Source organism: Corvus kubaryi, unplaced genomic scaffold (genome assembly GCF_017639235.1).
Source record: "Corvus kubaryi isolate FWS band 111438036 unplaced genomic scaffold, C.kubaryi_AGA036_p1.0 37396, whole genome shotgun sequence".
Taxonomy (NCBI): domain Eukaryota; kingdom Metazoa; phylum Chordata; class Aves; order Passeriformes; family Corvidae; genus Corvus; species Corvus kubaryi.
Window position 1 is genome coordinate 8629975 of NW_024581135.1, and position 15135 is coordinate 8645109.

A 15135-nucleotide genomic window follows, 5' to 3' on the forward strand; every position below is an offset into this window, starting at 1 on the left:
GCTTTTTATTGCTTACATTTGCATATAAATTAAATCCATATTGTAGCTTTAAGGCAAGCTAGGCTTAGAATGCCGTACAGCTCAGGGTCCTATTGTTTTACATCTACTTTCTATACTGTGGTTAAATGAAAAGGGAGGGGAAAGTAAAGGAGGGAGAAAGTCAGCTTTGTAGCATTTTTAATTGCTTCTCTGCCAATTATGGACAAATTAATATTTAAACTTTGTAGTGCTTTGAGAAAAATTGTTTACAGAATCCACTTCTTGGTGTTCAGTGCCCCCTGTGCCTACAGCAATATCTATATTGGAATCTTTTGCCGAAGAAAATGAAAAATAATTAAAGATAAATACTATTATCTTTTAAAATATTTTATGGAAACAAATGCTGTTAATTGAACCGTAAATATTTCAAGTATAGGCACGAACCTTATTCCCAACAGCAGCCTGAAAAGCCATTACCAGACATTTTTTCACCTGATACTGTTTATGTGCACACGAAGATCTTGTATCATACACTTCACTTGATCTTATTTTTGTCTTCCTCCTTTGCTTCACACTGCCATCTCTGCTTGACCAACTTAGGTTGGCCGCTCTGAGTCCCCATTTCAGCGCGGCTCAGAAATCCACAGGCAGCTAATGCTAACACATCAGGGCAGAGCCTGGGAAGACAAGAGACATTTGCAAAGATGAGTAACAAGAAGCAAATGGCGCCTCAAAGTCTCCCTTTAAAAATTCTTTAATGAGATACAGTGCATTTTTTTTTTCCTTCTTTTCTTGGGCTAATGCCTAGTATGTACCAACCACTGGGCCACATTTTTAGGAAACATCTAAATCAAAAGTCAGAAGATTACACAGGGACATAAGAAAATCTTAAGATGGCAGGAGGCCAGGAAGCCCAGCTAGGCCTATCCTTTCCTCCAGTTAACAGTTGTTCTCCATAATATACTGTTTTTCTCCCCCTCTCTCTCCATATGCTTCTTGCTCTATTTGAAATCTGGTCAGATCGGTTGCTTCTAGAGCAGCATCTGGTAGCTTATAATATATACCCTCTGGAAAAAAAAAATGTATTACATTTGTACAGTGCAAGACCTCGCTGGAGCCGTGTCCCTTGTCCTCATATTTGACATTAACTCTAATAACTGCAGCACTGCTCCCTGCGGTTCCCCCCAGAGCCCTTCGCAGCTCCGCCAGGTCCCCTCTTAATCTTTTCTCTTTGCGAGGGATACAGACCTAGTTTCACTAAGCATTTTGGAGTCTCCAGTCTCCAAGTCATTATGGGACTTTGTTGTACTATTTCCATTTCTGCAATATCCCTTCTGTAATTAGGTAATCAAGACTGTACATCTTTCCCATGTGGCCTTTTGAGATCGATTTTATTTATCAGTTTATTTATCTCTTATAACACACTTTGAAAATTCTGGTTGCAGTTCCATCAGCTGGGCACATTGCTAGTCTTCACAGCTGTCTGCTTGCTATCGTAATTTCCTTTTTCCTCTTTCCCATCACTCATTTGCTTCTTCTGTCTGAATTTTGCAGCTGTTCATATTAATAAAGGATGTTACAAGTGCTTGAATGCATGGTGAATTTCATGAATAGTCTCCTATAGACACCAATGGCAGCATGGCAGGGACTGGCATGTGGGTGAAGGGGTTGGTAGGACTGGTTTAACGTGGGTGCTCTGGACAGGGATAGTCCCTGGTTATGGGGATAGATGACACCTCATCCAGAGAAGTTCTGCCCCTCTTTTTGGACGTCAGCAAAACCAGGCTGAAGATGCAACATGCTGCTGTACAGCTGATTTCACATGGACAGTGGTTGCCAAGATTGTATTAGCACCATAAAGATCCTTCCCAAGGCAGTTGACTATAGCCCGGACTGTGGTGCAGCAGTAAAAGTCTCACTTCTTGTTTCCACTACAATAAAATTATTGCCTTTGACTTATAAATACTTATCTGTACATCCAGGTCTTTCCTATCAACAATAAAACAATGCTCTTAAAACCTTTCCTTCATTACTCCTTGGAGCAATACAACTGATAGCTGAGAAAAAGCTCTATTTGTTCCCACACCTTAATTATAATATTATAATCTTATACCTACCCTCGTCTTTTGGTTTCCTGTAGCCTCTGCCCATTGCTGGGTGGCCCCTTCTACTCCAGAGATTAGGGTCAAGCTCAAGCTCTAGTTTGATAACAAACTTCCTCTCTGAGCCTTTTCTTTCTGCTGCTGAAGACCGTCCCTTGTAAAAACCACCAAGTTCTGGCCCGCAGGTGGCTGCATGGCTCCTGGGAACACCTGTGGAGATGAGATTGCTGCACTGGATCATTCTGGGCCACCCTCAGCCCTCATAGCACCCACCTGGCCACAGCATATAGCCTTGGGACAAAGAGAGATTGAAAACCTACAGGGGTCCTTCTCCTGCAGGCCCTGATGCATTTTACTGACGAGACACAAAAATTTGGGCATCAGTAACAAAATACTGCAGTGTGTTGATGCCCTTTTTAAAAGTTATCATTTTAAGCCTTTCTCTCCCTGTTTCCAAAGTGAGATAGTGAATAAGAGGAGTCTTGGCAACACCAACAAAGGCTTCAACCACAACCAGACACAGATAGCTCTGAGGCTTAAAAAACTGTGGTTTCTTTTTTGCCATTATCATTGCTCCTTTGGTCTTTCATGCTCCTTCTCATGGTGGACTGAATCAGAGCACAGGTACCCCATGTTCTGCAATACCTTTGAAGAAGGATCCACTCAAAAATTCCCACTCTTGTGAAATTTTCAGTCTTCACTTGCTGACCCATGAGATTTAAACAACTCAGACAACTGCATTTTATAAGGACAAAATAAATTGAGTCCAGACTTCACAGCATTTTATATCCCCCTATAAGTGGCTTCAGTGTTTGTTAGTTCTTCAAATTTTAGCTTTCTGTGTGTTACAAACCCCATCTTCTGGCAGTTTATCAGGTGCCTCCAATATTGGTTTCAAAACAGATATTAAATACTGCTCTCTCACCTTGTAGCTGCAGTCATTTCCAAATGTACTGAACAGCTTTTCTGCTCTCCAGCCGTCAAAGATTACACACTGAGAATAAATTACTCAGCTGGATGCGTTGTTTGTAGGCAAACCCAGGCAGTGACAGTATCAGTAGCCCCTGTGTTTAAAAGCATGTAAAACACTTTCTCTTTTTCTGTGCTTTACATTGTGGCTCAGATACATCCTCTGCACAAACAAGGATGCTGGTAAAGATGTCCTGAGGTATCACAGCCGTCAGCCCATTTCCTCACCCTTCGTGCTGTGGATGAAATCCCTGACATGGGAGCAGGAGCCTTGTAGGGGTGGGGTGCTCCAGAGGATGTGGGGAACACCTGGCTGCCACCCCAGGCTGAGGAATTGTCCCCATTTCATTCCCCTGAGCTCTGAGCAGCATTTCACCAATCACAACAACTTAGATTCTTTTTCCTTCTTTTTTTTCCTTAGAGAAAATATTATGCTTGTTAAGTATCAATTAATGTTTCCAGCATCAGAGAGATTTCTGAGATTTCCTTTAATTTTTCTTTTCCCTTTTGTAATTTCTTGTCACAAGACCCGCACTGCAACAGTGTATAGCACTGCTGTCCTTCAATGTCAACATCGTATTTCCTCTGAATTGCTGAATTCTACAAGATTATTCACAAACCTAGCACCAAACTAGAAACCAGTCCAGAGGTTCTTTTATTTATTATCTCTCCTTTCCACAACCCAGGCTTCCTAGGATGTTTCCATACTTAGGATGCCTCCATACAAATGCTCACAAACAGTGAAGTTTGCCCTAAAGTTGAAAACAATTCAGTCAAGAGTTGAAATTTGGCTGGGACAGAAGCGGCACAGTCCATAAATACTACATCAGCTTGTTGAGGACCAAAAATTGTATCTGAATTAACATGACTAGTCACAAAATATCTCAGATATCTTTAACCAGCAAAATTTTAGGCTCCAGGTCTGCAGGAATTTTTCCATAGATAACAGAAAAACAAAGGTACAACCAAAGGAATTCAAGTCTTCCTCATCCTCAGAGGATGAAGCACCTTTCTGAAGCACACATTTCTAACCTTTGATAACAGAAGGAGTTCAGAAGCTTAGGTGTATCCATAACTTTTAGCTACAGCCAATATCTTGCTATGGACGACGCACAAATCATCCATAATTCAAATACGTTTCCAGAAACAATTTGTCTAACCATTTTGACAGAATGAATTTGAAGGGGAAAAAATCTGCTTGCAGGCAAACTGTAAGTATAAAAGATGACTACATTCCTTTAATTAAAAAATCAGTGTAAATAGTACTCTTGTTGATATTAAGTACATTTGTGAAGCAGAAGTAGCTTAAATCAAAACTTACATATAATAAATACAGGGACAGGCTTCTCACTGCACATATGATGCCTTCATTATCTCTAAATATAAAACTGATTATTCATCTTTGTGTAGTAAGGATTGGATCGTTGTTTTCTTTTTATTTTAAGGCACCCTAAAATCAAACATGATTTTTCTTCCACTGTTTTGTTTTACTTTCTGGTTATTTCATGAGTCCTTTGGATATTCTTGATTCTGCCTAATACACAAAACAACCTCCCAGGGTAGGAATGGGAGAGACATCACATGCTCATTTACTCTTGTTCTGTCCTGTAATAGCTGTGATTCTCCATTGCTTTATCATCTGTAGAAGATCAGGAGGAGAATAGAACTAACTGACATGATGTGCTACACCTTCTCTGATAGACCAGGCATAGCAAAAAAGGAAACTCCCTCTCTTCAAAGCAAGTTTCCTATTGGTAAATGTTCCCTACATTTCTTGAGGACACAAACCTTTTTTCCAGGTCTCTCATGTCAGCACTGATCAGTGGTAGCTCAGCTTTTTGGAGAAGGGTCAGAACACCTTCAGAGAGAGAAATGACAGTATGCATGCATACTGTCTTTGCAGTTTTTTTGTTTGCCCTTTTTAGTCCTTGCCTTTGCAGCTCAGACTAATCCAAAACCCAAAATTGCATTGCTGTCATGTAAATGCCTTGACTTATCTTAAACTTAGAGCAAAGGGATCCATTAAAGGTTTGTGGCTTCAACATTCAGTATCCGTTTATTCTCATTCATGTGAATACTGGAGATGTGAGGAGAGAAATCCCTTGAAATAAAGAGTGTCCCAAGTGGTGTCTCAAAAATAGATGCTGCCATTTTTATTAGCAAAGTACAGAAGAAAAGGTGGTAATAAAAAACAGTTTAGAAAAATCACTCAGCTTATCAAATACTATTGAGAAATTTGCTAAGAGCAACGTAATCTTAAAATACAGATCTAAGATATTTTGAAATCTTACATGGCAGAACAAATTCTCTTTCTCACACTAGTGGCTGTCTCCTTCTGTCTGTCAGCTCAGAGTTCAATCACGTATTCACAATAAAGTATGGGTCAAGTCCTCGAATGTCTGTGTCTTATAGTCTTATTCTTGGCTGACAAGTGCTACATCTAAATCAGCCTATGGCATTAAGTTATAGCCTGAAAGCAGGCTGGAGTGGTAAGACCAGTCCAGATGATGAATGCTTCTTGTTCCCCCCCAAGTTTCCACCTCGCTCAGGCCACTGTTATTCAAAGACACAACTTCCAGCACCACTTATCTAATTGTAATTCTACAAGTGAAAGCACAGCTCAGTAGTAATACTGTAAGGGACTTACTTGGTCAAGTTCCTATCATCTGGCCTGAGTCAAAAGATTACACTCCAGTAACAGAAATTTATTCAGAGCAGCGATATCCTGGCATAATAAGACCATCTTGCTTCATGTAATTCACACATCCAGAGACAGCTGTCCATCAGATATATTGTATTAGCTAGTTTTGATTTCTATAATGAGTTTTATTAGTATATTTATGAGGAAGAAGTGTGGCACATAAAGAAGTTATGAATAAGTTATTATGTGTGCACAACCAACGTTTGGGATCTTCTAAGTCTTGCAGAGAAGCTAAAGTCTGCATGGGTACAGACATTGAAATTCTCCCAAAATATGTTCCATGAAGACCTATTTCATAATATATGGCATCAACACTACCCATTGTTTTGTTTCACAGCCATGAAATCATTCCATTTATGCAAACAAAAAATCTAAAGGGGTCTGAAAAAAAAATTGTAAATAAGAATGACAAGTTTAATTTCTCTTTAATAATAAATTGATGTGATGTAAAAGGAACTTTTTTTGAATATGAGAACTGGTACTGTTGGCCCTGGTTTCCCACATGCAGGAGCATTCAGGCTGTGCTAGATCAGATACACTGAATTTAGAGAGTTTCAAGAGATGACAGTTGATTCTTCCAGGAAAAATGGTGGAAAGGGATTGAAATGTGTGACTAAAGTAAAAGCCACTGTTTATGAAGATGAAGAGAAAATAACAACAGGAAGTGATGCAGTTAAATGATGCAGAGCAAGTAAAAGGGAGCCACCCCTGTCTCAGCAGCTCTGGAGACACATACCATCAGAGATAATGCTCCATAAGTCCAACACATAAATGCAGAAGTCATTACAAAGTCTATTAGATAGACAGCTACAGTTAACAGGTTTGAAGCCTGAACTGAAAAGCTGATTTTGAAAATGTTTCTGCCGTAACAAGACAGGCTCAGGACTATACCTGCTGATATCTGTAACTCTCTACCAGTTCCTCCTCAAGGGTTTCACAGTGCTGCCTTCTGCAAAGGTGAATTGTCCTTCCCCTTGTCCCCCCAGGTCCTCAGGCCATGCCCAGACCATCCCTGTCACGCTGGTAGATTTGGGAGACTTCAGACAACTGAAGGCAAATATTGCAAGATCTTGGGGAATATTAACTCCCATGCCAACATTTTCTGGTAAAGAGGGTCCTGTTACCCAATTGTAACTCATTAAAGCAGTTTGACCAAATCTTTCAGGTTTCCTCAGCTACCAGACTAAAGACCAGGTCTCTTATGTAGCTGAAGACCACACATTACCAAACTTCAGCTTTTCAAATTGCACCACCAAAAGCCAGTGCAGTACTTTCTGCATGAAGTGCATTCAGCTAGGCCAGCACATCACAGGCTCTTCACAAACCCTGGAGAGATAAACAGATTGATCCTCGTAAAAAGTCTGTGTTTAAGGGGACAAATATATAGGTAATCAAGGCAAGGTGTGATGAATGGCAGGGTTCTTGCCATGTATAAGTAACAAAAATAGATGGATACTTCAAAAGCCCAAAACCTCTTTGCTGTCCCCTAAATAGTCCCACCTAAATAAGACAAAAGACCAGCCAAAAGCCTTCAGATGAACTGCAAAAGTGGCCAACCCCTCCTGGGTCCACCCACACCAACAAGTGCATCTACCACCCCTTCTACCTGTGTCTGTGTGTCCAGCACCATACTTTGCTGCCATGATCTGATCACGTTCACTGTGGTGATAGCTGAGGGTGGCATGTTCAGGCGTGTTTAGATCTTAGAACAGATTTCTGCCTTGCTGGCCAAAAATGCCAGGTAGACTGAAGAAGGGTTCAGCATGCAAGAGCAGCTCTTTGTCCCCGCTAAAGTTCAGGCTAACCTGTCAGTGTCACGGAGAAACCAAGCAGAGTCAAAAGCTATTCAATTATTTTGCTACAATCTTCTCAAAAGTCTTCCTTAAAGCTGAGGCTCTTTAAGGAGGAAGGAAAAGTTGGTTAGAAAGACTGTAACAACAGCTTCTTTCAAAGAAAATCGTAAGTTGCTGGCAAGTGTTGGGTCCTGCACGATACCTGCACAGAGCTCAGAGGACTCTCAGTGTCCCAAGGATTGCCTGACCTCCTGTAGGACCTATGGTCTGAAATGGCAGCAAAGATTGCATTTGACCTTCAAGAACTTATTCCACTTCCAGAAAGAAAGTAAAAGCCAGTAGGATGCTGAATGATCCTGTCAGGACAGTAATTGGAAAAATCCCCACAGTAAGAGAAGCTCAACTGTCACAGTTTGTGAAGAGCCTTGATGAGCCAGGTTGTTTACTGCTCACAACCCTTGAGCTATTCACGATTTGGCTGACACTCTGCTGAAGGGCATGGCAGCCCTTCTTGGCCTCATTCCTAAGCACAACATATTGTTTCCAGAGCCCTTTGTGCTACTATCACTCCAATTAGGAGCTAGAGTGCCTTCACAAATGTTCTGTCCTCCCACTTTGTCAGACAGAGATGATCTGAATACCATAAAAAGCTTCGAGAAGGGGAAAATCACAGAAGAGGGCATTTAGGGATCATAATGGCAATGAGTGGCAAGAAGAGATGATTACAGAACTTCATAAATTTTAATCAAAATATCAAAAGAGAGTTCTGTCAGTGCAAAGATATCCTTCTCCTAATGGGACGACAAACTAAAGCAGTAGCTTTATAACATCCTTTGATGCCCTAGGATAGCGGGACCCCCAGAGTTGACTGTTGTGTCCCACAATAGTTCATTAGTATTGAAATTCCTAATTCCCTTTATTGGATCTGAGTTTTGGCTTCTAAGGTCTGACCCCTGAAGAGCCAGAAACCTCGGACTGCTTTTTGCTACACACTTCCTCACTTTGGGCATTTAACTGCACACTTTTACAAATACCACGTGCCTTTGCCACAGTGAAAAGAAAAACCTGTTATCTTTTAGCAAGATATTCTTAGTATCACTCAGGCAAAGACCTCTTCCACCAAATCACCCCTCATATTGCTGTTCTCTTGTAGCTGTGGTAAAATATGTCTATATTAGAGCTAAAAATTAAAGACAGGAGGATAAAGGTTACATTTTCTCCTTCTGGACATGCATTTCATTCAAAATGGAATTTTGTGACATACTCTTCAAATACCTGCCTAGAAACAAGTATCAGCACAAGCCCACCAGTCCAAGGAGCCACTCAGTCCTTGCATGCTGTTTACTTTTGCCTCACATTTCTTGATCCACTATCTCATAGAAACTCACAAAGAAAGCCACTGACTTCAGAAAAGTTGAAAAAGGTATTAATTTACCTTCCTCTTTTTTTTCTTTTTACATACAAGCCATCAATCCCCAGACAAAGAAAGAATAAGGAATCCTATCCATATATCCCTTAAAACCAGGACAATGTAGTGTGTTTGGAAGAGAAGATGGGAAAGGGAAGAGTTAACTGAGTTTATAATTGTTTCCAGAGAGCAATTATTCAGTCCCTAAAAATGCTGGTAGAAGAACAAAATGGAAAATGAACATGGTCCCAACAGACAAATGATTAATATTTAGGGAAGGACTACAGCAGGGTTTGATCCAAAAGAAATGGAAAAGAGCATTTTAATGAGATTGGTATTCAGACTGTACAAACTCATTAGATTTGGGTTTTACCATCTCATAAAAAAAAATGAAGGATATTTCAAAGGAGGGTTTTGCGTTTGCCCTCCCTTTACCAGTGCCGGTGTCTGTGAGGAGCTGCACACCAACATCAGCAGCCCTGGCAGCCTCCCGATAGCAAAGCAGAAACACAACCTGGAGCAAGAGCCAGGCAAATAACTGGGAACCAAACATGCAGATGATTAATGCTGCCAGAGAATTTTTATAGAGAATGCTGTTTTTCTTTCATTTTCCTTTCCCTCTGCAGCTTTCCTCAGAGCAATATCTGTGAGTAATCTCCACTCTCCAGCTGATCAGGGTGCAGCTCCCTGCATGCAGCTAATATTGGCACGGTGACATTTCAGCTGTTTTCAGTGGACACGAGCAGGTGCAAAGCAGGACCCGTGGGAGCAGCACAGCCTGGCCCTGCAAGGAGGATGTGGAGGTGCTGGGAAGAGTTCCTGGCCACACCACTGCCTGCCTTCAGCCGGGACCGATGGCTCCTGCCTGTGCTGTGTACATCGGCTTCCATGTTTAATAAAGTTGTGGACTCTTAGCTTCACCACAACACAGCTCCCAGTTTTATTTCCCAAGGGTTCATAGCAACAGTAACACACAGTAGTTATAATGTGTCATAAAATAAATATTAGCAAAAGCACGTGTGAGTCTCCCCCAGTTTGGAATTTGCTTGGCATCACGCATCCCCTCCAAAGGCCAAAGTTGTCTGCTGCTGGAGGAGGTTTGTTTGTTTGCCTTAGTTTTGTTTTTTTCCCTCAGCTGGCTGGACTTACGCCACTGTCGCAGCTAATAAAGGTAAGCACTGGTACAGCACTACCTTGTGCCTTGCCCTAATCACATTGCTCTCGAAATTAAGTCTGTCAGTGCTTCAGCTGTAAACCTGTATTGCGAGAGCTTAATAACTCCACTGTGAACAAAAGAAAATTACTTCTAGACTCAAACCCTGTGTGCAAGACTTCTGCCTATGGGGCGACATTTTATTTGTTGCTGGGAATATAAACAGCGTGCCCAAAAAGGTTAAATAGATCAAATACATGAAGAGAAACACAACGTGTGTGTGCAGCGCACACACACTGGCAAACGTGCACACACGTGTAAGTAAACTCACATGATATATTTTACATGCACTGCTTGCACAGGGAGGAAATAAAATCATCAGGAACTTCTGACTCCTTCCCATCAATTTCCTCAGTTTTAAACAAATCTCAGCCTCTACTTCTTTTTCGAGCGATTTTTTCCTTTCCTTGAGAATAGTAAATTTACACTCTACCACCACACAGCATGCTGGCCTGAAGGTGAGGCAGCCAAGGTAAAACCCCATCCTAGAGCAGTAGCCAGATTTTTATGTATCAAAATGTCCCATGTTTGAAGTAGAGTCTTAATAATGTCTTGCAGGAAAGCCCCAGGGCAGAGCCTTTCTCTGCCACAGATTTCTTGTACTACTTTGAGCAAATCATTTAGTTCTCCTATTCCTCAGCTCCACTGCTGAAAAATGGGAATAATTAAATTGCTCTACTTCATCAAACAACTGTAATAATAAATAGGCTACAAAATGCACTGAAGTGCCTGTGGTGAAGATTACCTGCTGGACAGAGAGATACAGAGCTAGAAAGGGAGATTTGTACCACTCTAAATTCATGGTGTTTTGAAGTCCAGAAGTGCTTTAAGACCAGTTTTAAAGTTTGTTTTCATAAAAATACAGTGATCAAATGGATTTTTCTATACAAATACTACATTTCTCTTTTCTATTTTCTCTTTTCTTATTTATCTTCTGTTAAATAATAATATAGACTCTGTGTGTGGTACAACACACAGCTTTGACCACGCAGTTTGGGATGGCCATGCTGGAGCTGATGGGGCTCCTCTGATGGCTTTGAACAGCACCATTGGAGATGTTTTGCTCTGTCAGGTCAAGATTCCCCCTCCTTAAGACCTGCACTCCTGACTCAGATGCTAAGTCACACAAATGTTCACCCTCAGAAGGAGTGGCAGGAAATAACTGCCCGTGGCTCATGACACCCCACCACCAGGGTGTCTGCCTTCATCCTCATCCTCATGTCACCAGGGAGGCTCTGGTCCCAGAGCACAAGGAAGGGAAGAGGAGGCATCATGCAACAGGGTACAGGCCTGGAAGTTCACCCTGTCCTATAGATGGCTCCTGCACCAGGAGATGACCTCCTCAGTGACCACAGCTCTGGGAGTGAAGTTGGAGGTGCAAGAGAGGCTGTGGAAATGGGCACTGCCAGAGACAAAGGATTTTTCTGTAGAAAGTGCAGGTGAAGTTAGGTCACGCTGTAGCAGATGCCATGGACAAAGGGAAGGAAAATGGCTAGTGCTGGATTGAAAAGAAATGAAACACAGCATCAGCACATGGAGTAGTTGAGCCCACAAGAGTGACCACCACAAAGCAATGAGCTGTCCCAGCAGTAAACAGTCGCCAGTTCAGATTTTAGCCATCAAACCCTCCACCCTCTCACGCTTCCTTTGCCTCACCTCCTTTCTTGTGTGGTCTCTGCTCAAATTCTGACTCTAGGGAAAACTCATAGCATATATCTTCTCTTTGCTGTGTACAAACCCTACCTCCCTCCATCACCAGCTCCCTTTAGGACTCCATGCAAAAAGCAATAATGTTGGGATCAGCCAGAAAAGGTCCCCACAGCCGCCTCGGCTCCATTTTGGTTGAGGATGGCCACAGCAGAGCTGCACGGTCTGATGGTGCCCACAGACTGACACGCTTGTGTTCGCCGTGCTGGCCATGTATGGGGCACCAGCTGGGAAAGCCTGGCGTGCCAGGGCAGGGTCTCCCAGGAGCTGGCTCCTATGAGTCCTCCACCCATCAATCTTAGAGCAGTATGCCGTCATGGATAAACAGCAGCTGTTGCAGTAAGCTCATCAGATAACAGGCACATATATTAAAGTACCTTTAGCACACTTACTAAAACATATATTTAGCTAGGGAAAATAATCTCGCCCTGCCTATAAAAGTCAAAGTTTGCCTTTATAAATAACTCCTGGAACCCTGCACGCATCTCAGGAAATGGCGACAGTGGGCATGCTCAGCCTCCTGCCCTGAAAAGATCTCTGAATAAAATATAAACACACTGAAATATAAAGAACAGTTTGGCGAAGATAATGAAATCTATTGAAGCCAGTAATTTACTCTGTAAATCATATAGCTACTTCTTCCTTGCAGTTGCCTGCCCTGATTTACATCATGAACCTTATATCCGAGCCTCTCCCCGCCTTATTGCAAGCACAGGAGCACAGAGTAGAGCATCTGTGTGTCTTTGTGGCTGGTAAAAAGCATTTATTTATACTTGGGAAATGTCCTGCTCCAAATATGCCACGTTGGCTTGACACACTTGTTGTTTCTCCAGTCTTCTTTTAGGTCTTCCTGAGAAGGGAAGGAAAAGCAGGCAAAAAAATATGCCTGTTTTGCATCCATTCTTGTCACAGCAGCTGGGAATGGGGGCCATCTGAGTGCTGTGTTGGTGCTGGCCATGGGGACCTGCACATGGCACCTCGAATCTCCCCCCTCTCCCCACCAACAGGCTCCAGCATCATGTGGCCCTTTCCCATTTTATTCATGGCATAAACCCTCTTCCCATTAGCATGCAAAGGCTTTGAACTTCGGAGTTTTCCGATACTGCACAGAATATCTTAAGAAGGGGCTGGAAATAATTGGGTGCTATCGCTTCCCTAAGGCCGCTGTGTACACTTGAGCGTGTGGAAATCCAAAGTGGCACCGAAGACTCGGGCAGGCAGCAAGCCCCGAGTGCCACGGAGCTGCTGCACAGGGCTTGGCCCCAGCCTCATTCCTTATTCACGGCTCTCCTTTAAGTCTAACCACTCCGAGGTGAGGCTGAATCTCTGTGAATTCGAGTGGATTTCTCTCCCGGTGTATGCCTGTACATTAGGGAGGCGTATTATGCGTAGGCATCGCTCTGCCTGGCTCTGCTCAGGATAAAGACTGCAGGGAAGAAATTATATCTAGATGAGTCTTTATGATGTGTGTTCCTTCAGTATTAAGATCTCTTCAGGCCTTGTGTATCTGGTAATATTGCTCTCATTTTAAATTCTTCCAGTAATAATTTTAAGGGAAAATTCTTTGTGACAACTGCTGTTGATTTAAAACTAATGTTTAGCCAGTAATGGGTAATTGTATTAGACTAAAAAAAGCTGCTGCAAAGTCGACCCCAGTCTGATTTTTAATTTACTGCATCATCAGCTACTTTTATGATACTATTTAATCTACTGAAATAAAACTATTGCTCTATGAATATCCCTAACATTCAAGAAAAATTGTTTTTAGCTGTTCTGCTCTTGGGGCTGAGGAGTTGTTAATTATTATATGAATAATTCCTGTGAATATATTTATTTATATTTGTTTTAATTGTCACAATACTTAGAGAAGCAGCATGTTCTATTTCACTATGAACTCCCTTTTAACCTGTAAACAAGGAAAAGGAAAATGCCCATCATGACTTCGCAGACATTCGGAGTTCACAAAATGCATTCTGCATTTCCATGGGGCAGGAAGAGCGCTGGGGAGAAGCCAAAAAACTTCCCTTTATTTTTTTTCCGTGAGAACCTGTATCCCCATCAGCCGGGATGATCGTGCTCGCAGCTGCACTCAGCACAGCAACTACAAGAGCAGGCAGGGCTGCTCGCACCACGAGCCTGGTTTGCATTTCCAGGACCCTTTCCCATCCCGTGGCAACCCAGGGGCCTGATCCTGCTCTCTCTTCCCTGGAGCTGTACCCTGACAAATGCAGCCGTGGCACAGGCATAGGTTTCCTGCAGAGTTAAGGAATCAGCCCCACAGGGCCTGTTCCAACCTCGACAGCACTGCTAGAAAGACCCCACTGAATCCAGAGGGCTTTGGATGGGTCCCCACAGCCTCTGCACGGGTACAAAAGAGGCTTGTGAGCTACCTTTATACAAACCATAAAAACTAACATTACAAATAGGCATTTTTATGCCTATTTTTTCTTGCTTATTAACATCCTGCCGGAATAAAGTGCATCAAGGTCATGCAAAACAGTTTTCTGTCTATAGCCAGCATCAGGTGACCTTCTCAAAACAATACACCATCAGATTAGAACAGCAGCAAAAATATCGTGCTACTCCTCTTCTGATGAGAAAGAAATCTTCATTAGGAAAAAAAAGTCTATCACAACAAATAATCTGCACTAGTAAAAAACAGATTTTTTCTATTTGCTACTCTTTTTAATAAACAGCAGGCTCTCTTAAAGATTACCTAGAAGATAAATTGGTCTGTTGGAAGAAAAAAGACTCAGGGTGTAACGAAAAATGTGTATCTGCGGCACATGAGTTGCTGATTTTTAATGTTACCAGCACATTTATATCGTAGCTTTAGGTTTATTTAACCTGATAAATACTTGATTACCTGCCTGCAACAATTGTGGGAGAAGGCTTTTGTCAAATTTATTATAATATGATCAAGTAATGGTTACAAGATAAAGTAAGGTAAAACAAATTATTCTTGGTGCTGCACAACCACCTATTATTTTATCCAAACAACTTCTGTTATCTCCTTATGGTCGAATGCCTATTCCCTAGGAAGAGAGAAGAAGTCTCTTTTTACCTCAGTAATTAGCTTGTTTGAAAGCTCCCACAAATTCTTCCTATCATAAATTTTGCATTGCTTCATGCACAATAATGCACATAAAATTAAATAAACAATTTAATTAATTTAATTAAAATTAAATATTAAACATATTGTGTATAAGAAGCCCATGTCTGTGATTTAATTGGGCAGGAGTACCCAAAGCAGTTTGGGTAAC

The 15135-nt window shown here is 41.8% G+C and overlaps 1 protein-coding gene across 2 annotated transcripts in view; it reads right to left on the minus strand.

Annotated features, from left to right (window-relative positions):
* The window catches only part of EN1 (engrailed homeobox 1), a 48647-nt gene that overhangs the window by 16895 nt on the left and 16617 nt on the right, over positions 1 to 15135 (minus strand). Inside the window, exons 2-3 of one of the 2 annotated variants that reach the window (XR_006018218.1) lie at positions 2097 to 2291; positions 424 to 656 (exon numbers count right to left, since the gene is read on the minus strand). Coding sequence is in view for 1 of the 2 variants with exons in the window: in XM_042041258.1 (XP_041897192.1) it covers positions 637 to 656; positions 2097 to 2291 (215 nt within the window). In the remaining variant the exon portion in view is untranslated. Of the gene's footprint in view, positions 1 to 36; positions 657 to 2096; positions 2292 to 15135 lie in introns of those variants that run through there. The other variant, XM_042041258.1, reaches the window with a different exon arrangement.